This window comes from Tyto alba, unplaced genomic scaffold (genome assembly GCF_018691265.1).
Source record: "Tyto alba isolate M040663 unplaced genomic scaffold, T.alba_DEE_v4.0 Super-Scaffold_26, whole genome shotgun sequence".
In the NCBI taxonomy this organism is placed as follows: Eukaryota; Metazoa; Chordata; class Aves; order Strigiformes; family Tytonidae; genus Tyto; species Tyto alba.
The window spans coordinates 18,004,921-18,030,460 of record NW_024881300.1 but is presented as its reverse complement, the minus strand read 5'-3'; the positions used below and the strand labels follow the sequence as shown (position 1 = coordinate 18,030,460).

Here is a 25,540-nt window from a genome sequence, read left to right as displayed (position 1 = left end):
ATGTATTTATAAGACAGTTCTTGGTGGTTTTCTTGAATTTGATCGTGAAATGATAAATGAGATGGATCACGATTAACAATTTCAGAGAGTTCTTACTGCAGTGTCTTTCAGTGCCCTGTTTTTTGCATTTTGAAAAAAACAAATTTTGAGTTTAATTTATCTTTTAAAAAGCCTGCTATATGCCTTGTTTCTTTTAAAAGGCAAGAGTTCATGAATAGCTTTATTATATATAGTACAAGGGTCTGTGGCTACTACTTATCACGTTCATTCTGATTAGGTAAAACTGCAAATCACTGCATTGAAATGAAGTTTCAATGTTTTTATTCAAAGCAGCTTCTCACAATGTATAAATACTGCATATTAACACACATGAAAAATACAACTTCTAAGGCACCCAGAAATGTGTCCATACACTAGTTACAGGACCATCAACAAATAAATTGTGTACAATTTGATCTAGACAGTCAATATTTGATATATCAGAAGATACAAGTCCCTCAGTACTGTACCAGTTTCAGAAAATATTTACAACACTGTGATATAGGGGTGCCTGTACCCTTATAATATTATAATATGTACTCATTACAAATATTAGAAACTGTTTTAGTCTGTTCCATGGCGTTCTGACAATATAACTTAAGGGCCTAATTTGCAACGTTCTACAATTAATTATTTGTGCAAGTTCTGGAAATAAATTTACATTGACATAATTTGTGAATTTTTGGTTCTTTGCTTCATCTCAGAGGTTTGGTAATAAGCCTTACCAATAGACATGCCATCCTAGCTGAGCGTCACTCCTTTCCCAATTGGTCAGTGGATACATCTTTTCCCCTTACACTTGACATGGATGAGAATGCAGTATTTGTAGCAGAAAGAGACTATCTGATCTTCAATACAAATGTCAAACTAGTTCACTGGCGAAGGAACTAATGCTTTGTTAGAATAATGCAATTCTTTGGTCCTTTGTTTTTATGGAAGGCATAATATTTTTATTCACTAAAAATTGAAATCCTGTCTGTGAGTTAGCAAGCTAGTGAATGACTTTCAGTGTAGTATTTAAAGTAGCAGTAAAGAGATTTAATATGGCTTAAAACATATGGTTAATTGGGCAGACACAGATAACACATCTAGGATACTGAGTACCCAAATGTACTATGATTAAGATTGTCTATAAGTCTCTTATGTAAACTTCTTTAGTGTCTCCTAAAGAGTGCTGGCTTTAGCCAGATTTGACTTTTATAGACCCAGCCACACAAAGCCTGAGATTAAACTACTGTGGTTGGGAGCACAAATGCACAGTTTATATATAACAAAGCCCATGCTGACAAGTCTACCTATGTTGTTCAAAAGAAACAACCCGTATTATCCTTTTCACAAGAAAAACTTTAAGGCCCTGTACTCTGATGTGCTAACTTTCTTACAGCAATTATTTGGGGAAGTCCTTAGTACTACATAAGCAATTATGTAGCTTTAAAGATTTCTTGTACCTAATGGTAAGGCTTATTCACAAATGTAATACATTTATAAATTACATTTAAAACGGTAAAGGCTGGCAAAATAATAGTTAAAAAAAAAAACAAACAAAAAAAAACAAACCCCAACCAAAATTGTCTGTTTATCCCTAACGTTAAAAGAGCATTTTATTCTAATGAAAAACTATTGGCACAAAACCATTATATCATATATTAAAAGAACAGTTAATAGTAGTGAAAAAGATTGCCTAAAACGCATACCCTAACCTACCACAGAAATATAAAAGTTTATATTCTGAAAATATATACTGTATTAAAGTTTGTAAGCTTATTCATTTAAACAGAAATGTACTGAAATAGTAAACTAAGCAACACTTATCTACAGCAAAAATATACATGCAGGACAACACAAAATAAATTGCTTACCTTTAATATCTACAAATGCAAAACTGTAGATTTTTAAAGATTGTACAAAACAATTTACACAAGAATAAAATAACATACTTAACAACAAATTGCATTTATAATCTTAAATACTGTGAATATTAGTAAAGGTACCCAGACTAATATGTACAGTACATCTAGATACCTGAATACCTAGTAAGGACAGAAAAACAAGAGAAAATTGATTCTGATTTTTAATTACTGGAAAAGAAGCTTTTGACATTGTTATTAGTCTTTTTTGAAGGGAAAATAGATTCCATGAAAACTAGATTGTAACTGTATAGATATGAATAATTAAAAATGTTAACTATGGTTAGTGCTTGCTTTAATGGAAAAATAATTATAGAAAATGTATTTCAACCATTCCTTTGTCATAAAAAATGCTAAGATACAGATATCTGAAAATTCAGATGAAATGATGCATTTTAAAGGTCTAAGAACTTATGATTCTTCTCTCTTTGAAAATCTCATATGGAAAGCATACCTTCACATTGCTGAGCAATTCTTCTATATTTATCTACAAAACCCAAGCATAGTATTGAAATAAACTTACTAATATCTTATTAACACATGACTAGGAGTTATGGCTCTCTGGACGGGAACAAAGGAAATAAAGGAAATTGAGGAATCATGGTACTTTCCATTGCTTTTTTTTTCCTTCCTTTTTTTTTTTTTTTTTGTTTTTTTTTAATCCTTTTTTTTCTGAAGTCATATGTTGGAGGCCTGATTGTGCAAACATGTATGCATGCGAGTGGTTTTCACTTGAGTAATCCCTTTCTTTTTACTGCCACACAGGTGACTTGTGTGCACACTGGTGTAGCTGAGGGTCCTGTGGCCTTGATCCAACCAAGTCTCTGCACATGCGTTCTGCGGCATTGCTGGCAGGTTGTAGAAATAAGTAAGTATTAGTATAAAACAAGTGGTGCATCTATCACCTCAAATAGTTATTAAAAGAGTTCTGTTTCAGACATTTAAATACGTTACTTGTTTTGATAAGTTTTTGTGGAAACATTTAAAACAAGCTAATTAGAAGATTTTTGTCTTTTTAATGAAGAATTTCCATCAGAACTTCTGCCTTTAGGGTAATGATTTCCTTAAAATTCAGTGGTACAATTAGGCCATAAAAATAGCATTTCTAATTAATTGTGGAAAAATAAATGTTACATTAATGTGTTGAAGACTACTGTTTACTATAATCAATTGTTTGTTAACTTTACAAAGGCTTTTTTGAAACTCTATGTGGCAATACTGGTAGGGAAAAAACCTAGCAGCCTCATTTGCAGAGGTTTAAACCATAAGCAAGTCACTGAGCTCAAGGATGGAGAGCAAGTGCACAAATTACAAAGCAAACAAATGTGCAAAGCTTCTGCTTCAAGGTTTTAATTTGGACATACTAAAATGGTGAGTGAAGTCACAGAGCATGCTTGTGTTATTTCCATATTAATTGCCTTCTAGCAAGAAAGAACTGAGAGAGATCCAGTGTTCAGGAGTCCATCAGTGTCACTGAAAAGTACTAGGATCATATTCTAAAATAGCAGATTGGATTTTTGTCGTTTATTGTGGACTGCTTTTATGGATAGCCGTAAGTTCTTGTAACAGATGGTGGGGTGGCCAGATGTGGAGAGCTGGGAAAAGCAAAACAAAACCTCTCCCTCCACTTAATTCAATACCTAGCACCTTGTATAAACTGTTGGCCCACACCCAAAGGCCTCCAGAGCAGAAATTATCTCACACCTGAGGAATCAGGCAACTAGACTAAGGCTCATAAGGATTTGCTTTTAGACTTCAGACCAAAAGGGGATGTTTAAACCTGAAAAACAGTATGATGCCACATAATGGCACCACTCACCCTGTTACTGATATCTGGCTAACAGGAATATAGTAAACTTACTTAAATAAAGCATCTTGTTGGCAAGCCCTTCAATGCTCCTCAAGAAGGCAGAAAGTGAAGACTTAAGGGGGACTCACTGTTTCAGAATCCACTTTTTTTCCCCTTAAACCTGGAAAATGAATCCATCATCTCATACATTTTTTTTGTACAATTTTATACATAGAGGAGCATGCACATGGCTGCTTCTTTTACTGCCCACAGTATTCCATCTTTTCTATATATTCTTTATTTTTCTAAACAGTTTGCTGCTAAAAATGTGTTTGAATTCTCATGTGATGCCATTAATTCAGTCAAGGGAAGTATGAAAATAAGATCTGTGATCAATAAACAGCTGAATATGAACACAAAATAAATAAGTTAAATAAATCCAACAAAGAAAAAAATCCTAGTAGTTTTTGTAAAACTAACTTTACATATTATACATATAAATTATCAGATTTTTCCATTACACGGTTAGAACTTAGAAAAAAAATAATTAAAATATTTCTAAAGTATGGTGTTTGGGTCTACAAAATATTGCGCTGACCCAGTTTTTAGATTGAGCCCTCTGCGTCAGCCCAGATGTGTGGCAACAGCAAGAATAAGTTAAGAAGGACAGACAAAATAAATCATTACAGATGGTGTGCCTTATTGGGCCTCAGTGGTGCTTCTCAGCACATGGAATGTATACTTTTATCTGGATGAGCAATGTGAAAGATGCAGCCCTCTGTAGAGATTATGTGCACTGAACAAGCCTGCCTACGCCTTGGTTACACAAAATCAAACCAGCTACAAGCAGCTGTGTAGCTCACAAGGAAATCGACACAACCATATGTATTAGGACACATTGTCACAAATTCCTCATTGATGCATTGCCTCTGCTTTTCAAACACAGGTAACGTTTGACTCTGTTCACAAGTGGAGCATTTTCTCTTTAGGTTAGGCCAAGACATCAGACTTCATAAATTTTGTCTTGCAAGTAGCTGAATAATGAATCCAGTCCTTTGGAAGAACTCCACAACTGTTTTAACATCTGACACTCTTTCTCATTCACGTCTTCAAGTCCGGACTTCAGGAAGCTCCGCACGAGACATTTGGACTCTTCCAATACCTAAATCCAAAATATCACTCAGTATTTTATTTTGAATCTGAAAAAATTATTACAGAGAATGGCGTGAACAGCATTTTTACACTACTGACTGTTTTACAATCTAAATAACTCCTTTGGGCACAGAAATTAGATTTGATTTACAGTCATAACTCTACTTGCTGATAGTCAGCATCTTTAAGAATTAAGGACTTCTGAGGTTTATGTGTTAGTGCCAACATTTTTAAAAGGAATGAGGGATTCTGAAGTATTGTAGTTTATTGAAGGTTTGCCATGAAGCACTAGAAGGAGCTGAACTCCCTCCTGTTGAAAATGTGATACTTTAAATGAAAATGTGTGAGGCATCATATATTGGCTACCTGTTTTCTGGAAGGTAGTCTAAGGTTATAGAGGTTGGAAACCCAAATGTGGATGTCCAACATTTTTAACAATTTTCCCTCATGGATCATTTCCTTATCAAAACAGAAATTAACAGGAAAGGGCATTTACTGCAAATACCTTTTAAAGTTGATTTACTTATGTTTTTGTAAAAGTGAAGTATTTTATAAAAGAAGTGTGTTAATCAAAACAAGCACCCTCTGACTGTGTCCTGGAGTTAAATTTGCTTAGCACATACAAGTAGTCTTAACAAATCAACTAAGGTTTTTCCAATGGAAAGCCCAATCTCAAACCCTTAGTAATTGGTGCAAGTTCTTAAAAGCATGAACAGCAGGTCTAGAGTTGTTCCCACAGTTAGCTAATTTTTCCCAGACCTATTTTTAAACACATTGAGGTTGCATCCTTTACAATTATTTTTGAAATATGTAACATCAGTATGCATCTCATATGGAACCCAACTAGTCAAGCAAAACCATTAATAATTCATACGTTACTGATTTTTCTGAGGGCAGAAGCTATTCCAAAGTAGTATTTCTCTTTAACTCAAGTAAACGGTGTTAACTGCAAATTGCAGGGCCCATGCACTTTTTTTTTGGTCTGTTTGTGAACAACCACAGTGAACTTGGATGAGCTCATTATATTGTTTTTGTGACTTCAGCCTGATTTGCGTTTAGTATCTTAGAGAGTAAATCTAGTCTTTGACAGTTTTAACTCTCATCTATGTCCACAAGTTCGCACCAGTCTTTCTAACAGGTCGCAAGAGAAAATTTCATTGACAGCCAATAATAGTGAAGGAAGGAAAAAGTCACAGTAAGGCCCAGAGGTTTTCCCAACTCATATAACACATTATATCAGCATGATCAAATAAGCTCATGCTACATTTCCAGAGAGTTTCATTCTGAATGTCTTTTGTGAGATCTAATCTACACTTCATTTAATTAAAAATCTCCTGTGTCTCTATCTTCTCTTTTGCAACGGATCTTTGAAATTAAACTTAAGGCCACTAGGACAGTTTCAGGCATAGGAAATGTAGGAAGAAACTGTAACAATTTTCACTTTAGTCAGTGCAGTTTTATTGCTGCCAGTATCACTTTCTTCACTTCATTTTTTTTTTTTTTTTTTTAAACAAGGATGTGCCCAGAATAGGAGTGTATCTGCCTGAAGGGAAAAAACCTTAGGAAGTAAAAATAGGAAAGGATTTTCTTTCAACTTTTATGTACACAAAAAGAAAGTTATAATACACTGTGACCAGACTGTGTTCAAATCCCTCTGTGTCTGAATCTCACCTCTCCTTCACAGCAGAGGTTAGCTGGCACTATCCTATGCTTCTGGTGCACTTTTGCAGAATCAGGAACGATGCAGGTGCAGAAAAGAAGGCAGACTCAGCTGAAACATAGTAGGCCAGGACAACATGAAAGGCAAATATATTTTCTTACTGGCCCTACAGAGATTTCCCAGTATACCTGTATAGTTTCAGAATCTTCCACCTTCATGAAGGAAACCTGTGCTAAAATCCCCTTTCAAAATCTGAGGCGAGGAGGTTCCACTCATAGTGAATAAATGTGAAGACAGGGAAAGGAAACGAGCCTCGCTGCCACTGAAAAATGGTAAACTCCATGAGTTCACTGATCCCTATCCAGATTTTCTGCTGTTAGCCCTCTTCCACAAGTATGGTTGTGGAAACTGAGGACCCACAATGTGATGAGACTTCGGAGCACACCTGGTCTCTGTGAAATGTGATTTAATCACAAAGGAATTTGATTTCTTACCACTGCACTGCAGGATGCCATTTCTTTCACTCGTAGCATCACTTCTTGGCTAAATGTTGTTGGCCAAAATACTTGTGACACCAATCCTCTGCTGCAGGCTTCCTGTGCTGTCAGCTTTCTCCCACAGAACAACATTTCATTTGCCTGTAAAACCAAAAGATTACTTGTGATCTTGGGTTATAATTCCTTTAAAAAATTTTCTGTACTTGCCTGCTATTTTCAAGATTAAATTTACAAATGGTCTCCTGTACCTTTCCATATTGCAAAATACTTAAAAAAGAGTTTCGGTAGCTATTTAAGGATTGTGCAGGTGGCCAGAGCACAGCATGGGTTTCATTTAAGAGAAAAGTGCTGGCATGCGTGATGAATCTGTATTGCTGATTTTACAAGAGTAACTGTCAGTGATACTGTGCCAAGAGTCATGGAACCTAGTATGAAGTACTTTGTGGGACAAATTCTGCTTTGTTATGCTGGTAAAAACTAAGCAACCCTACTGGAATTATTATGGATTGTCTTTAGAGAGCAGAGAGCACATCTTGCTCTGTTACTGCACAATACTAACACGTTACAGACAAGTACTCTGCAACATCATTCAGCTAATGCATTTCTTCCCTTTTCTACCATGTTTTTTCAACCTGTGTTCAATCTTTCTTGTGTACAGCTTGTGTAATATATTGAATTCTAAGGTCATTTTGTGATAAGAAATTGGCAGGGATTAGATGAGCTTTCCCCAGATTTAATTTCCGCTCATGACAATTAAGAGAAATAGTGGTTTTCTGCTTCGCTTTTTCAAGAGAGAAAGAAGAGCATGAATTTAAGAACGGTTCTTCAGCAATTTGAGGTGGAAAACCTTACCAGTGCAACACCCAGAATTTGCGGGAATGTGTATGATGAGCAGCCAGCTGGAGTGAGTCGGATTGTTGCATATGGTGTCTGAAACCATGCCTTCTCACTTGCCCAAACGATATCACATAGTGGTAAAATAGAAGCTCCTAACCCAAGAGCAGGGCCGTTGATAGCAACCACAATTGGCTTCTTAAATTGAATAAAAGCTTTTACAAAATCCCTAAAATAAAAAATAAAAGAAACGTCTTGAATACAGAAGTAACACTTAGATAAATACCCAAGCTTAAAGTACTTAATCTGAAAACAAATTAGAATCACAGATGAACACAATAAATGCCATGGCCTTGCACATGGAAAATTTTGCTCCTATTTAGTTATTTAATCTTTTTGAATACCTGGGGTATCAAATAGTTTTTTATGTGTTGTATATGAACTGATTAATTAGAGTGTACTGACTGTTGTACTTTTTGCAGAATGGTTTGGTTAGGTTTAGCTTTACTTCTGGACCAGTAACTCATGAGTTTGTACATATAGTGCTTCTCAGTTTGCTCCATAATGGCTAGTGTGGATTCTGACAATCTCTTTTGGCTAACTTGATAAACATACGATAGTGTGAAAGACAGGAAACTCACAGGTGGATTGCTGAATATTTATTTTTTTAAAAAAGTTCTCTTACGATCCTATGCCAACGGTTACTCCAAGTCCCAGCAGTGAATTGGGAGATAGTAAACACTTATGGCACACCAGTGGAAAGAACAAGACCCAGAAAGGGGAGTCAGAGAGAAAGAATGTTTGAATGGGGAAATAATAAGGTGAATGATCTGTCGGGTCTTCATTGCAAATGTCTCTGGCAAAGACATAACAAAGTAGATGCCCTCGCCTGCCTACAACAATAAATGCGAAGCGATGCGAAATACTGGGGAAGTAAGTGTGATCGGATTCATCTGGATGAATGAACTGGAACATGTTAAATTCTGTGCAATGAGGAGATATTTTAAATAAGCTACCTACCAGCAACTGTGGAAAGACATCTGTTGAATGGAACAGCCTATACACCAATTAAGAAAAAGCATGAGTGTAATTGTGGGCAAATTATGGGCTCTGGCAGCTCAATGCACAACAGGTATATGGAGGCAAACGAGCTGCTTAATTACTTTAGAAAAGAGACATGTATAAATCAAATTCAAAACAAAAGAGGAGATTCTGTTCCTGCACTGGCTATTTATTAGATCCACAGTGCATCTTTGCTGACAGATTTTAGGAAAGAACATTTTGTCAAATGTGCCCTTTGATGAGTTGCAGCTCTCTCACTGAGGTCAAAAAGACCTAGACTTCTGTATCTGAGAACAGGAGGTGTGCCTTGCAGGTCAGAGTGCCGATTTGGAAAAAAATGGAAAACATACTGAAGATAAGTATTTTATTGGACTGAAGTGCAAGGGCATTGGCTATATTTTAAATGAAAATGAAGAGTCTGAGGTGACCCAGCATTAAACGTTAAATGAATGAGTTCTGTTTTTCTGACTATATAGTAAGGAGTTGATTTTTGACCATGGGAAAATAGAGACTCATGGGAATTGATGCAGCTCTCTTCCCACAGTGACTAATAAAACAGAAGATCAGCGGCAAGACAAAGAGAGTAAAATAAGGAACAACACGTTTGGCTGTTCAAGACAATTTCTTTCTAGAGGATAGCAGGGTTAAGGAAAGTTCATTTCTGTTTGCAGAAGTGATGCTGTTCCCTTATCTCATTATTTCTTTGGTTGTTTATGGTTGAGTAGTGACTGTGGATCACTGCACTCGATTAATTCCAGAATTCTGAGAACCTTAGTAGCTAAGCAAGTAAGCCTTCCAAGTAGGACTACAGATGGGAATAGGGATGTGGCGAATGACAGGTATAAAGAACAAACTACGGATAAATAGTGGCAGCAGATCTGAGGACCATGTGAAGGCAAAAGAAAAGTGTTGTGGAGAACAGCAGGAAGCATGTGGTGATAAATGGGACTGGAAGTGAATATGGAAAAACAGTTGGGGATGTGGAGAGGAAATGGTTAGATGATGGGGAGGAAGAACAAAGAAGAACACATTAATGGAGGGGAAGAGTTGTAGGAAACGTGAAATCTTCATATGAGTAAGCAAAGAAGGGAGGACCTAGAGATGGGGAGAGTGGAACAGAACATTGAGAAGACACAACGAGCCTCTGTAACGAGGGAAGGGTGGAAAGCACAGAGGATGGTACAGTGGATGGGTATGGAACATGCCACCTATAGGATGGAGTGAAGGCTAAAATTCTGGGAGCTTGTGAGGAGAACAAATGCCTGAATTTGGTCTACAGAAGCTGCAGTGTCCAGCACTCCACTTATCTGTGTTCCCTGTTTGGTATGTTACTGGTTTCAGTGAGTCAGCTTTGCACCCAGAACCTGCCATGTTTCTGTGTCTGAACTGTAAGTTACACGTCGCTCCTGGGCTAGAATATCCTCGTATCAACTCAAGGCAGTCTTTGAAAAGGACTTAAAACTGTTGTTGCACAGTAAAGCCAGAAGCTCAAAGGTAGGAAAAAGTGTCACATGCATAAGGCTTTTGGTTTTGCTAGAGGATATCTGGGAAGCTGACCATCCAATACACTTTGGGATGCTCAGATACCTCGGCATCATTGCAGAGGTCTTGCTGCAGGTCAGGGCTCATAAGTACATCAAAGGCTATACAGAAGTTGAGCAAGTAAAGTCATCCTTTGTTTTCTTCTGAGCACACTCAGAATTTTATGTATTTGGTCACATAAAGATGCCTGACTGCTGATGTGAGACTGACACTGGGAATGCCTTCCAGTGAGTCTTTCGATTGCAGGGCTCTGTAGACCGCATATGCACAGTGGCAGTGCAGTCTGTCTGTCTGTCTTCTCCAGGAGAGCAATGCCAGACACACGTCTGGATGATGGCAGCTCAGGCTGCTGGATCTATGTCCAGTACCTGGAGAGAAGCTACAGCATCACACATCTGTGAGTTGTAAGCCCCAAAGGCAGTGGATGAGGGCAAGGGTCAAATAAATAAGTCATTCATGTGAGATGAGACTTGATGGGTATTTAAACTTCAGTTTTAACTTGCGACTAATGTACAAGATCCATACTTTAAAAAGTGGGAACACACAGTAATCGAGATGTAAATTTCATTTTGATACAAGGCTAACTTGATGTAAAGTGGTGGAGGCAAAGATCCATTAATGTGCTTTAGGACATCCTAACCACTGAAAAAGCGAAGTGTACATTATTTTTCTGCTCTTATTATGGTATATTTTCCATGAGTTGAGTCCTTTGTTCACAGAAAGCACAGAGAGTGCTAAATGGAAAATGTAGTGTATTGTTTCCAGAAGTACAATAAAAATCTATTTCCAGTGGGCCTGAAGCCGACATTCTTGACAAGGAGCAGTACATTGTACTAGTATTTCAACAGTGTTCTGTGAGTCCAGGGTTGGAAAAACTGAGTATCATAAGTCTGTCTAATGCTCATTTAAATGTTGAATTGATAAGTATACTTGTATATTAAGTGTGTGTAGATAAATGTATACATATAAAACAGTACCTATCTACACATTATTTACATGAATAATATTAAATTTTTATCTTTTAATGGAGCGTGAGCATGCCTGTGTTTTCAAACAAGAATAGTGATTTTCTTCCTTGAAATTTTTTTTTGTTCCACATTATTAAAAATCCCTTACATAAAAAAATATAAAAATTAGGCTGTGTCCTTCAAAGGGTTTTTCTTTTTTTAAATTTCACTACATGATACTCAAGCATAGCTTAAAAAACATGTCATAATTTATTAAATTTAAGAAGTACATTTTAAATTCTTTCAAAAAAATTATTAATTTGAAAATTTTAAAAGTTTTAAACAACTGTGAATCCAAACTGATCTGCGGTAGTTGTAACCAAGATAACTGGTGGTTAATACATGTCATGTAATAACTAAACCTGATCTTTTGTCATACTAATATATCCAAAATATAGATCTGTTGTAAACCAAATTCTTTAATTCACAGAATTGTTGCATAAAGTTTTAAAGCTCTAAGGGGAATAATATTTATTTGTAGAAAGCGGGGAAAAGGGACCAAACCCTCTCCTGGTACAGACTGGTGAAATACCATTGGATTAATGGAGTAATGTTGATTTATACTGGAAGATCTGCCAAATATGTATAAAGTATACCTTATGGATAATGGAAATATTTGGTGATGTATTGTGCAGACTGATTTGTAGACTGCATGTCATAAACCCTGGATTTCTATTAAGGTAATGTGATATATATAAGGAAAGGCACATTTTAGTTATGAAAATAAAACTACATTTACATATATATTAAGTAATTTAAATTTAAGAAAAAGAGTGGAGACCCTTCTAATAAGGTTCTGAAATACAGTGGCAGACTTATTTCAACAGAATATGAGTAAGCCATGGATTCCCATTTGTACTGAAATTCATTAAAATGATGAACATTAAACCAAGTAAAATATCTGCCTTTCAGGAACCACTTTAGAACATGAAGCAATAGCTAATTTGGAAAAACAGCAACAAAGTTGTATTTGAATTTGGAGGAATGTTTTGAAATATTAAATACAGAGAATTGAAAAAAAATAAATCCCTATGGATATTAGCACTGGAATAAATGTGCTTTCTTTTCTAAAAAGGAAAGGTCCAAGGTTCTTCTTACTAAACAAATTTGTAGGACTATAATTAGAATGCAATCAACACTTAAATATACAACATTTTTGGACCTGATAAATATCTTTATAATCACACACTGCATTTCATAATTTAGAGATCATAGGTAAGCTTGGGTCACCTTATAGCTTCTGCAATCCTAGTGCTTTCCTTTCTTCTGTCATTGGATAACCTGCCAATTAAATATGAGTAATCTAGGCCACTACAGAATACACTTCCCACTGCGCTGAGAAGTAAGAGTTTACTGTCATCAGCTGATGCATTGCACAATGCTCTCCGAACTTCCTTCATGATCTGTGGATAAAGAAAAGTAAACAATTCGACATGCATGCCGTTGCAATATCATTTCCCTAGTTTTACAAACCTTATTGACTTTGAGAGACTTAAATTTTGGGCACTATTAATACTTACATCAATTATATATTTATATAATTTTAATAGAATGATAACACTGAGAGTTTACAAAATTTTTTATATTTGGAAGTGCTTTGTTGATGCTTACTAATTCAAAGAGTTTTTAGGACTTGGCTGTTCTTTGCTTATTCTATGGGGAATTCTAGCTAGCTTATGCTATTTGATTTCAATTTAATAATTTCAAGTATCACTTTTTTATTTTCATCGTGTATATTCAGTGTACATCACTGTATCCTCAGTAACATGGTTATCACAACAATAGCCTGTATCCTCAACAGGTTGCAAGCAAAATCTATAAACCCCAGTTTTCAGTTCTTCAACTACTTTGGTTTATATGACTTCAACCAGAGCAAAGCAGGACAAGAGGACATCATATACATCAACATGACAAATATATTATTCATTTTTCTGTGGTCAGTGATATAGTTAAAGGCTACAAAAGTTAGAGCAAAAAAGCCACTTGAAAGAGACACATTTTGACTCTGATATAAAACTGAATCAAGCTATTAATTGCACCATAAATCAAACCTCAACAAAATCTGTATAGAATGAGCTGCTGATATAAGAAGAAAATGGCCTTTCGTCTGAGCAGAGTGGGTTTTTTTAAATGATTTTTAAAAGGAAATATTATTTCATAAACTTCTGATGTATAACTACTTGTTTGGTCACAATTCAGTGTAGTTTGTAAGCTGTAATTGATTTCAGTCATTTCAGCTTTCCCTCTTTTCTTCAGTGATTTGCTCCTTACTTTAAGGGCCATGATTTCATCTAGTGTGACACCTCCTGTGCTTAAACATACTCGTGTGTCCAAGTACGTCCTATAGACAGGGTCCTGCTGAGTCAAATTTTTCTCTTTTGTACTGAAAGATTTGCTGTTACTGTAAATTTAGGCAAAAGATAGCAAAATGTGGTTGGGGGATTAAATATGGTTTCCATGTGAGAGAAACCCAACATTTTTAGCTTGTGATTATTTTTGTTCACTATTTTCCATTTCCAAAAAATCTTTAGATTCTGAAGTGCCTTATTTAAGAAATGTCCCTAAACACAGAATAGCAGTTTTGTTTGTACGACTGTAGGTAGACTTTTATTAGAAATCCTGTGGCTTATGAGACCAAGCTTGAACTTGTATATTCAAACCATGCAGTGCAATGCTACCTGCCTGCTTTCCGTATGTGTTTGCATAAAAATGATTGTGACTGGCTGCAGAGACGGGGAGATGAGAAAGCAGGTGGTGAACTTTTAGATGCTTCGCTTTTACAAGTGCACTTCAGAACGCCTGTAATACCGAGTATGTGACAGTGGGTGGAAGTGAAGTAATTAAAAGCAGCAGATTTTGGAAGTCTATTTGAAATTCTTGTGCAGGTACAAAAATGTCATCAGTGATTTTCCAAGTACTGTTTAGTCTCAGAGGCTGTCTCAGCCCTTAGTGGGTAAAAACACAGCAAAACTGCACATTTTGTAATGGGGAAACAACAGAAAAAAATCCCTAAAACCTCTGTTCAAAGTTAAAAAAGAAACTTTAGAAGGTGGTGGATGTTAAAATGAAAAAACCCATATATTTTGATTTTCCTAGTTCCATGCGAATGCAAGATCCTTCTCTTAGTTTATTTTAAATGTTCTCAAAATCTCTTTCTTAGGGAGGATGTATAAACAGTATCAGGGAATACAAGTCAAACATTTTTACATACAGTGAGGAGTGTTGCTTTAAGTATGATGCCATAATATGATACTTCATTCAGCAAGTTTCTTTACCATTCTCCTCCCTCCAGTGATATTTGTGTAAGTACTATCTCTTTGATGTTACCACTGCTATCCTTCAAACACATCATTACCACTACAAACCTGTCTCTCTTTTACCTTACCCCTCACTGATTTGGATGGCTAAAGCCATCTACAAGTATACCAAACTTTTGAGCAGAGGTTATACTACTTGTAGGAAAACACAATATTCTGCTGTCACTGTTTTTTCAATGTGTTGGAGGGTGATATGAAAAGTCCATTATTAGGAACTGATTTCTCAGAAAATGGGAAGGCTTTGACAGTATTTTGGATAGTATTTTTGAGCAGGAGTAGAAATTTAGTTCCACTGCTCCATTAGTTTTTATCAAAAGAAAACAGTATCAGAAACCAGGAGACCATAATGTATCGGTGTTTTCAGGCTTCAAAAAGTATATTTTTTTTAATAGCTGTAAGTTTGTCATTAACTTTATCATCAAAAGGTGTTCGGAGGTGCACTGGAATACACCAACACCAGCAAAGTCAATTCTCACTCCCTTGTTCTATGCCATGATTCCTTTGGTGATGCAGTCCAAAATTCATCTGGTCACTTTGTCACTCAGCCTACTTAGAGCCAACCTGCTGTCCACTGTTGCTTCCGAATGCTTTGGCATCATGGCTTTCCTCACTGATTACCAGGGTACAGGTATTTCTTTACAGATATTTATATAATTATAGAAAAGCTACTAACAATAAAATAAAGATGAAAAAGATGGTTTGTCTGTAGGGTTGCAGAACTGTGTATTAAACTGCAGTACTGTAAATATAATTTTAATTCAGAACTGCTGTTTTTATGCACAAATTTTCATTTATTGCAGTAGTGAATTCAGTTTGCAAATATAGATACTATGTGTCTTTAGTTGCATTTCTTTGTCAGATTCCGTTTCTTTTTCTCTCTTCCACAGTCCTTAAGCCTTCCCTCATTTTGGTATAACTATGGCATTTGTCCAATGAAATTTTACTTTCTCTAGTGGACCAGATCTAATATTACTATTTGCAGGGCTCCATAACAGTATTCTCCAGTTCCATGCTTTTTTGAAGTACCATGTTTATTTTCTTTTAATTAATTTTCAGTTGTGGAGACAGTATTTCTATTTGACTGCATTTGACTAAAATTTCTGAGGAAGTACTTACAAAACAGTATGGGCCAGTTATTTAGCTAATGATAATTGACAGAATTATACATTTAGACCAGCCTAACTTCACTTACTGTTTTATTGAAGCTGAAATATATAATAAAATTATCACTTTCTCAGAAGTTGCTTATTTTTTTAATCCTGTCAAGAAAATAAGCTGGTTAGTTCTTTAACAGGACACCTTATATTACAAAATAAACATAAAATGTTTAAGAACTTCATTAAACTTCTAAGAGCTTATTTTAATGCCTTTCACTAGATGTAGGAAATTTTAAAAGGCACTTGATGCCCTTTGCTTTCAATATTGCTTACATTCTGGAGAAATTGGAGAGCTGGGAATTTATCACTGTAATTACACAAAGTATCTCGAACAGAAGTCTCTTGTTCATATAAATAGAAATACTAGTTTAAAAGGTTAACTTCTCTGATTCTCTAAGGATTCACTGTTGATATTCTTAAAGGTAAATATTCTGTAAATATTACAGTAAAACAAAATTTTAAAGCCATTCAGTTTTTCTTAGAACCCCTTCCACACTTGTACCTTTTTATATAAATACACTTTTTCTTACTTACTGACTGTGCAGACAGATTCTGAGTCTTCTATTTGATAAATAAAGGACGTAGGAACCTGTAAGGCTGGCTTCAGGCAGAATTACTGGCCAGACCCCACAGTTTGTCTTTGTATGAGAGCAAAAATACATATAACAGTAAACTTGTACCTGCCTCTTTTTTTTTTTTTTTTTTTTTTTTTATTTTTAAGGTTGGGAAGAGTTTTAAGTGAATGGAAACCAGTGCTCCAAAATACACCTGGTAGAACTTCAAACCATGTAATTCTGATGGCTAGAAATTTGAAACCTGACTCTTTATTATGAGAAGTGTACTTGAAGTAGTTATACCAGTCTTCAGTTAGAAACATTAGCTGTTTAGGGTTTGTTTTGCTTTTAATTCAGGGGAATATTAAGTCCTAGCTCTATTAACAGTGTAAAGTAAAAACAGTGGATGGATCCATTTAATCTTAAGTTTGAAACAGAATTTGGACCCTTGAAATGTGCTGAGTTAAAACAGCAATATCATTATTGGAGAAAGAGCTTCAGAAGCAGCAAAAGACCCATGACAGGACATGCCCTAATGGAATTTATAATGAAGAAATAGTTTACATATCTATTTTAGAAATTAATTTTAAAAATAGTAAGCCTAAACCACTGAAATAAAAACAAGCTGTGCTGTTTCATGACACTGGCTTGGAAGTTTTATAAAGTCTTGTAAAACAAGAAAGAATTTCTATAGTGCCCTGAACATTTTTGTAGAAAAAACTCAATTACTAGAGTGGCACTGAGCCAACTTCAATCAGTGCAGATGCTGCTGGAAGGAGTATGGGCACATTTCATCCTAAAATCACCTGCACAAACCCACAGGTGTGATGTGGTTACCTAAAACATAGGATAAAGATTCAGCTAGACTTCTCTAAGCACTTTTTTTTTTTGTGTGTGTGTATAAATAAGTTCATTATTTTAATTAAATTGACATAAATAGCAGAGTCCAATGGTTGAACAAAACTATTAAATTTCATCTGAAGAATAAGATAAAAGCACAAAGGGGAGCAGGGCTGTTTAGGAGTGAGAGTGATTCTGTCTAAGCTTAATTTTATAATGATTGTGGGCAATGCACACCTTTCCTTTTTCTCCTAACATAGATGGCTGAGAATAACCAGACCACTCTTTTAACCACACCAAGTAGAGCTGCTCTTAGTACATTAATCATTCACTATTTGGCAAACATAATTTACTGAACACCTAATAAAGCTTGAAGTTAGCTTTTATTTTGACAAAATGAAATATGCTTTCTTCATTTTGTAGGAATCTTGTGTTTGCACTTTCTATTCACTGGTGATAAAAGGTATCAAAACTGAAAATGTTGTAAACGTCCCTAAAATACTTTGTCAGTTTGTCTCACATACAGCTATAGGTGACAAACTACAGGGACAAGGCATTCAACATATTCCTCCTTTCAGTTCCTTGGATTTTTGCTGTAATTGCCAGCAAGGATGTGGAATTGCCAATATTGGAGGTGCTGGATTTTGTGGTGTGAATGATCACGGGCTGCAGCCTGGATAGAGGCCAGAGAAGTCGTTTCATGTTTGCCAGCAAGCAGCCTTCAGAGGGCAAGAGCTTTCAATTGCTCTCAGCTTGGATGAGTTTTAAACAGACAATCTCAATGTGGAGAACTCATTACCTTGATTAATTCCTGACCATCCAGATCCTGGTCAGTAATGTAGTTTTCTAAAATGTATTTCCTGTTTTTTGAGGGAGCTTCAATAAATGTACTAGAAATAGTCTATGCTGGTGAGGCAAGAAGAGGACTGTTATATGGTTAGCATTTATTCTTCCACAGAAGTGGGTTCCTGGCATATTGAAAATTTTCAAAGAATGAAATGGATTGGTTTGGCAGACCTGAAGAGCCTGAATTAATTTACTGGTTAGACCATTTGAAAACTGCTGATGTAGAACAGCACAGCCAGCAATGTAAAGGTATGTCTGTTCAGCCTGAACATAGTAAGTTCTTGATTTCATACTTTTTCAGGCCCTTGAGCTCTTCATTTAAATTACTTGCAGTGTCAGTTAGTGGTAATTAATACATGGACTGAATGATGGATTTGGGGCAATCTAATGCGTTTCACGGAATTAGTATTAAAAGCAGGTGTTTGGTGTTCTGTTATTTTTGTATTCTGTTAATTACCAAGACAGTCCTTTCAAATATTCTATAGTTTAAAAATTAGGAGTGATAAATGTACGTACCATCAGTTTTGACTATTTAATATCATTCTGTGTATTAATGTCTATGTGTAGGTGGTCATTTGGGAAGGGGAGTCAAATTTAGGGCCCATCATACCTGCCCGTGGCTTTATCTGAAGTTCATTATAAGTAATTAATTTCAAATTTATTCAGTTTCTTATTGAATAAAATAATTCCTCAAAGCTAAAATCTACTTTGATGGTGCTCAAACTGATATTTCATATACTCTTATCTTGAAGTTACTGTATAAGGCAGAGCTGCAGTTGCATGTCTGGAGGGCAGAACAGGTAGAGATCTGCCACACTGCGGGCAGCTGGTGGAGGAACTCTGCCTGCAGAATGCTCGGACAGGCAAAATTGGTGCTGGGAGGCAGCTCCTGGTGTTTGCTCTGTGATCTATGGTAACCCCTTTCCATCAGGTCATTACTGCCCAGATGGAACAGGGCTCAAGCATGCTCTCTGCTCTCCAGGACCCACATCGCGATGCAGGCACTTACTGACACCCCTTTTGTTCTGACATGGAAAAGGTACACTGGGGCATCGCCGCCCACTATGCTGGGATCACAGGGAGTGGAAGGAAAAGCTTCTCAGCCCTTCCAGTGACCCATATATGTACTAGAGTAGTACAAGCTACAAGTCCAAGTCTGGCCTTAAGTGTATAATGTTTGGAACACGGGAATTCATTTATATAATTTATATGTTGTACAACTTTATGCAATTCAGCTGAGAATAGAGCTCCTAATTGGTTCAGATTTCATAAATAAGGACTCATAAAGTGATTCAGAGAAAAAGCAATTAGGGATCAAGATATGCTTTTAGAATTATTGTCTCAGGATATAGCCTGAAATTCTCCATATGCAACAACTGGAGCACTGTTTAAATTAATAAAATGAAAGAGACCAGATTTCTCCTAAGAATAGTAAATACCAGTAACTTCAACATGTGAAAAACTGCTTCACACAACTCCATGCTGGAAATACTGATTCTGCCACTCCTTTCTTTACTTCTAATTTTCTGTTTCAGACATCTAAATTAAATACTAACTTCCACTGCATTCTTTCTGATAGGAATTCCAAGCTTGAAAAAGTTATATATACCTGAACTCCGTATTTCTTTTCTAAGATAATCAGTTAGAAAAAAAAAATACATAAAATCAAGTTCAGGTACAGTGTTTTCAAGATAACCCCACACTGGGATGGCTTTGCTTGGCTTTCATGGTTACATGCTTACCTCTGGGGTCAGTGCATTGTTATCTGAAGTCTGACTTGACAGCAAAATATGTGTGAAACCATCTTCTTTCCGGACTACAATGTCCCTGAACCGGCAGTTACTTTCGTTTTGACGCACGCTGTATCTTAGTCTTTTATCGAAGACATAATCTTTCTCCCCATCCAGCTTCCTTTTCACAGTGCTGTGTAGATTCAAGCTTCCATTGGCCAGAGAAGAACCTTTCAGATAGAAAGAACCAAGGCATAATTAGGTCTGTACCTTCAAGGAAATGGAGTGATACTTTCTATTACCTTAAATATAGCTCAGTATTTACAATAGCCTCTATGTGATAAATTTGATAAATCAAAAATATGCCTGGCTAGTCAAATGTGGTCTCAAGCCATTTTTATTACCCGCTATTCCACTGATGCAGTACTTTCTGTTCTCTGATCAGACACCCTTTAGATCCAATGGATTGTAGCATGTAGGACTGGTACTAATGGTATTCAGTTCTGCTCTGAAGATGAAAGCATTTGTGTAGCGGTCTTTCATATGAATTTGGGGTGATCCCCGATTTCACAGGAAGATTCTAATTCAACTTTTGAAAAACTCAACATGTCAGGTTTAGTCCGAATCCCATCTTTCAAAGTTGCATTTTCTTCTTTTTATGGTGACCAAAAAGACATTATCAGTTTCAAATGACAATCTCAATATACACCTGTTGCACATCTCTATGTGACAGTAAGTTAGCTAAGCTGACACAACGTATCCTTGTGGTTAGCGTTAGATGTGGCAGTTAGCCATCCTCTTTGCTTTGATCCCAAGCTTCTGCTCATTATATTTTACAGTAACAATAATTACTGGTTTTTGACTAACAGGTATGATACTAATATTGGACATTGTACACAGAAAGTATTGATGCTGATGCTATTTTGGAGGCTATACGGCAGCAGGGGAAAAAAAGCGAACTATGACAAGAAAGATACAGTTCCTTCTTAAAAACAAATGAGAGTAATACTACATCAATTTTAAATGACAGTTTATTCTGACTTACACTGTGTATGAACTGTAAACTATTACTTTGCTTATGGTTACAGTTCCTCTGTAATAGGCAATATATTATGATTGGTAACAATGCTGAGCCAGAATGTTGAAAATATCTTTATAAGATTTTTATGCAATAGTCCTTTTCTAATTACAAATGTTTCATGATATTGCAATTGAAAGTAAAGCAGAGATAGGTTGTTGAGGAACAGAGATTAAAGTCTCTCTGTTCATTCAAATGGTTTCCAAATCTGTTTTTTGTTTCAATAGACACGAGCCCACAATGTGCCATATTTAAGAAAGGCCAAGAAAGAACTGAATGAAAACACCTTTGTTTGTTCCATTCTTTATGCTTGCCAAAGCTGACTTGTTCCAGCTTCTGGTATCAAATAGCCAGGAATTTGTAAAGGGCAGACGACAGGAATATTAGAACATAGATTTAAATCCTACAGTTTAAATGACCACTATCCAGTTAAAAACGCTCTGTTGGAATAGAACTGAATGGTGAATTCAGAACAGCTTACTCTCTAAACCAAAGTAACTTACTGTCGTTTTGAATTAGCTGTGTTTCAGCTTGATGTTTATGTAGGTAACTGAACTGTCTGATACCTCTCAGTTGGCAATGGCCTGTGGAATTGTTCACAGTGTGTGTAATGCCTGTATGTACACTGCAGATACGATATAGGATGTTAATACAGAGTGCTTAGTAGTATTTAACTGGTGCATCATTTGGCCTCATCATGTAATGTGTGCATGTGTGTACACATATATCTACACACCGAAATCCATGTTTGTTAAAATGTCTGATATTCCAGTCAATCACAAAACTATTTTTCATTGTTAAATTAAGAGATACCATCTAAAGCATTGCCTACATTATACTGAATAGAGGATTTAACTGGTGCAATGCAAACATCGACAAATTACATTAGATCATCAATTTGAAAAAAAAAAAAATCATTTGAAGCCAGCACAATTTGAAATTTGTTTTCTTCATAAAAACTATCTACAAATGTAGAAACCATCATGTGCTTGAATTTTAAAAATTATATATAATTTCTTATGGCATGTTTCTTCTTTTTCATTAGGTTTTGCTACTGCATATAGTTTGATATGTATTCTTGCAAACAAAAATCAACTTGTGCAATTACTAATGGAAGACTAATATAATTGGGAATAATATTACTGAATAGTAATATTGATAATAATAGTAACATATTAATATTCAGTATAGTAAAATACTGAAACAAATTATTTGACTGAGGCAGATTTTTAAATACTGCATTTTTATCTATTCAGTCCTTACTGTGTTGCTTGACCCAGCAATGAACTACTAACATGTGAAGAGTTAAATGTCCCCAAAAAGTGTAAAGAATTTATAAAATCAGAGGCACAAATGAACACTGAATGGAAGATGTGTCAGACTAAGTGTACTGATTATCTACATAGTTGAAGATTATGCCACATCTATTTTAAATACAGATGGTAAGAGTATAGTAGAAGATTAATTCACACAGATAATCCAACTCAACAAAAAGCCTTGTAGTAATAAATTTATTTTAATTTTTTGTTGTATTCTTGAGTAATGTATTCAGTTTGTAAATTAAATATATGATGTAAGAAGCTATAGATCTTATCACAATATTTTAACTATCTGCATGCTGCTGACAGAAATTTAACCAGATGAAACAAATATCTAAATTAAATATGAGAGAAACAAAAGTGGAAAAGTGTCATTTCCAAGAATGGATGATTAACAGAAAACCATCTAGTGAGTAAATTGTTGTTTCAGTGTATACAGTGCATCCCAGTAATCTTGTTTAATCTGATAAACTGGAAAAAATGATCAGCAAAATCTAAAGTCAACACTCATGTGAAACCAGGCCAATTTAGCATGTCCTTGCTTCGATGTGATGCAGCTACTGAAGGTTTGCTCTGGAGCCACTAAAGCATCCAGATTGTCTCTGCGTGAGGGTGAACAGCACCTGCTTAATGCACACAAGGGTAACAGAGTACCTTAATATGTCAATATGAAAAATGACTGTGACAGGAAAAAAGAGACATTCTCAAAGCAATCTATACTGCATGCGAAACAAATTAAGGATGTCACAAATTAACTAAGGAAGATTTAGGTACCTCTAAGTGTGCTTTACTAGCTTAGTTGTATTTGACCCTCAGTCTAAGTACAAAAATAAATCAGAACAGGAGAAAATATTCCTTCCTTTAGTGGGATTTTAATCTAATTATTACCTTCTTTTTAATCAGCAGTAGAACTTGTGGAATACCTAAAACCACACTGATGTTTAGAAAAAGTTTCAGTATTTTTTAAGGGAACTTAAGGTGTTCCCAGACCACTGGTGCATCTGGTAATCCTTCTCCAAGAATGTCACTAAAGGATGCTATTTAAGGAGAAAATGCAATTTTGGCCACTTTCGGCAGTCCGTTCCCCTAGTATCATGCCCATGTGTTGTACAGGAATATAAGAAGATTCATCTTTCCTGTTTCCTTCAGTATTTGCTCGTGGACTTTTAATAGATTTCTCTAATCATCTTTTGAGCCTGTTGACGCTGCCTGTCTCCACAGCTTCCTGTGGTATGAGTTTGAGAAGTTGTGTAGCTACTACGCAGAGAAGAATTTTCTTTCATCTGTGCTTTTATCTGATGTTCTACCAGTTTCAGTGAGTGGTCCCTAGTTCTGCTATTGAAGGATTTAGTGAACAACAGTTCTGCATTCCTCAGTCTTCCCAACAGCCTTTCTCTGTCTCTTTCTGTCTTTCTTGTGGGTAATGGTTAATGCTGTACATAGTTAAAAATACTGCTCTGTTGATAATTTACTAATAATTTCAGACTTCTCCAGCTAAGAGAGCATCTGTAAGATATCTAAAAGCAATGAGTTTTTATCCAAACTGAGAAAGCAAGCATATTTGGTTGTCTTTTACTGCCAGTATTGCTCCAGAATAAATAAACCAGAACAAGCTAAAAAACCAAGAGGAAGCAGTGACTAAGTTCATAGAGAGTATTTAAATTAAGGGCACCATGAGATTACAAAGATTTTCGTAATGGAGAAAAACAGTGGTTAGTGATACATGACAAGCAAAAATTCTTCAGCAGATGGTACAGAAATAGAGTGATGTAGAAAAAGGAAAGAGAAATTTAAAAGGGGATGTTTTTTGATGCTGTCAAGAAACTTGACAAAACAATCACTCTCGATTACAGTATCTGGAGAGAAAAAGAAATGTGGTAACAGAAGACAACAAATATCATCAGAAAGAACAGTACTGTTAGCTCCTGGGAGCATCAGTGGATGTTCTCCTGCAGAGTTTTTTCAACATTTTCCAGTTTGCAGACACTTAAATAATTGTCAGTAAAGATGACTCTACTCTCCTTATGTGTAGAAGAGAGTTTTTGATAAGTAAGATCTACCCCAACTGCAGCAAGGTTCCAGGCCTCTGCTAGGGTGCGCATAGGATTTTGTGCCTATGTCTGTAGGTATACAGGCACCTTTCTGGAGTAAATAGCTTACTGGTGAGAATTTCATTGGTAGGTTGAGCAGGAAACACTTGTACCCAATCCCAATGGATGTATACACAAAACCAAACACAGACTGATGGAAGTACATTGAAGGAGTCATCAAAAACTAGTCTGCAAATAACTAGTATTTGTTTCAACAGGACTAGCATATCACCGACAAAAAAAAAAAAAAACAAACCCAGATATTTTTTGATTAGTTATAGTTTATAAATTACTAACTATATTGCTTGGTTCAATACACTGGTAGTTAAACATTACTATAATATGAAAGAATACTGGTTCAAGTTAATGGATTTTGTAGGCCCTCAACCACAGGCTAACACTGGTAGCAGAGCTGGGCGTACAGCTGGGTTTTCAAATTGTGGAGAATTTTTCAAATCTAGGCTTCATCACAAGAACAACTTGAAGTTTCTATATACATTTTCTGTGCACTCTTACACTTAGCTGTGAAATGAGTCTGACATTCATTTGGGCTCCATATAGGCATTCTCAAAGCTGACACAAATGTCTACTTCATCAGATTCTGCCCCGGGCTGCCTGGGAGCCGCAGCTTCTCGGAGCCAAACCCTAGGTCCTCCAGGCTCCCTCTTTGTTCTGCATATAGTGCCTGGGAGCCCTGCGAGCGCTGATGGGGCATGCCGGGCTTTTGACTTCCAGACTCTGTGGCAGGCTGCCTGAAACCTCTGGCATAGCTGGCTGCCTCAAAGCTAAACGTGGGAGTCCTGCCAAGCAGACTGCCACATTGCTCCTGGTCTCAGGGGACAAAGCCTTGGGACCTTGGCTCAGATTTGGAGAAAGTTTTGAAACCCAAGATGTTTGGAACAAAACTTCTGTTATTCAACAAATTGGTATTTTTCTCTGAAACTTTCTTCATTTGTAATTTATAAAATTTCAGACCGTTTTAGTGTGACATCTATCCTGATTAAAATGAGTTTGTGATACTAACAGGACATATGGCAGAATCACACAGGCATTTTCTGTGCTACTTCCCTGTGAGTGTGAATACTGAGGCAGTTCAGTAAATTGTTGGACTTGTTGAAGA

General features: G+C 36.0%; 1 protein-coding gene across 1 annotated transcript in view; it reads right to left on the bottom strand.

The window, feature by feature from the left end:
• Positions 1-304: 304 nt before the first annotated feature.
• CDYL2 (chromodomain Y like 2) overlaps positions 305-25,540 on the bottom strand; it is a 61,307-nt gene continuing 36,071 nt past the window's right edge. The window contains exons 3-7 of the mRNA XM_042797585.1: positions 19,946-20,163; positions 12,720-12,892; positions 7,897-8,107; positions 7,042-7,185; positions 305-4,897 (exon numbers count right to left, since the gene is read on the bottom strand). Of these exons, the coding sequence (XP_042653519.1) occupies positions 4,739-4,897; positions 7,042-7,185; positions 7,897-8,107; positions 12,720-12,892; positions 19,946-20,163 (905 nt within the window). The 3' untranslated portion in view covers positions 305-4,738. The remainder of the gene's footprint in view (positions 4,898-7,041; positions 7,186-7,896; positions 8,108-12,719; positions 12,893-19,945; positions 20,164-25,540) is intronic.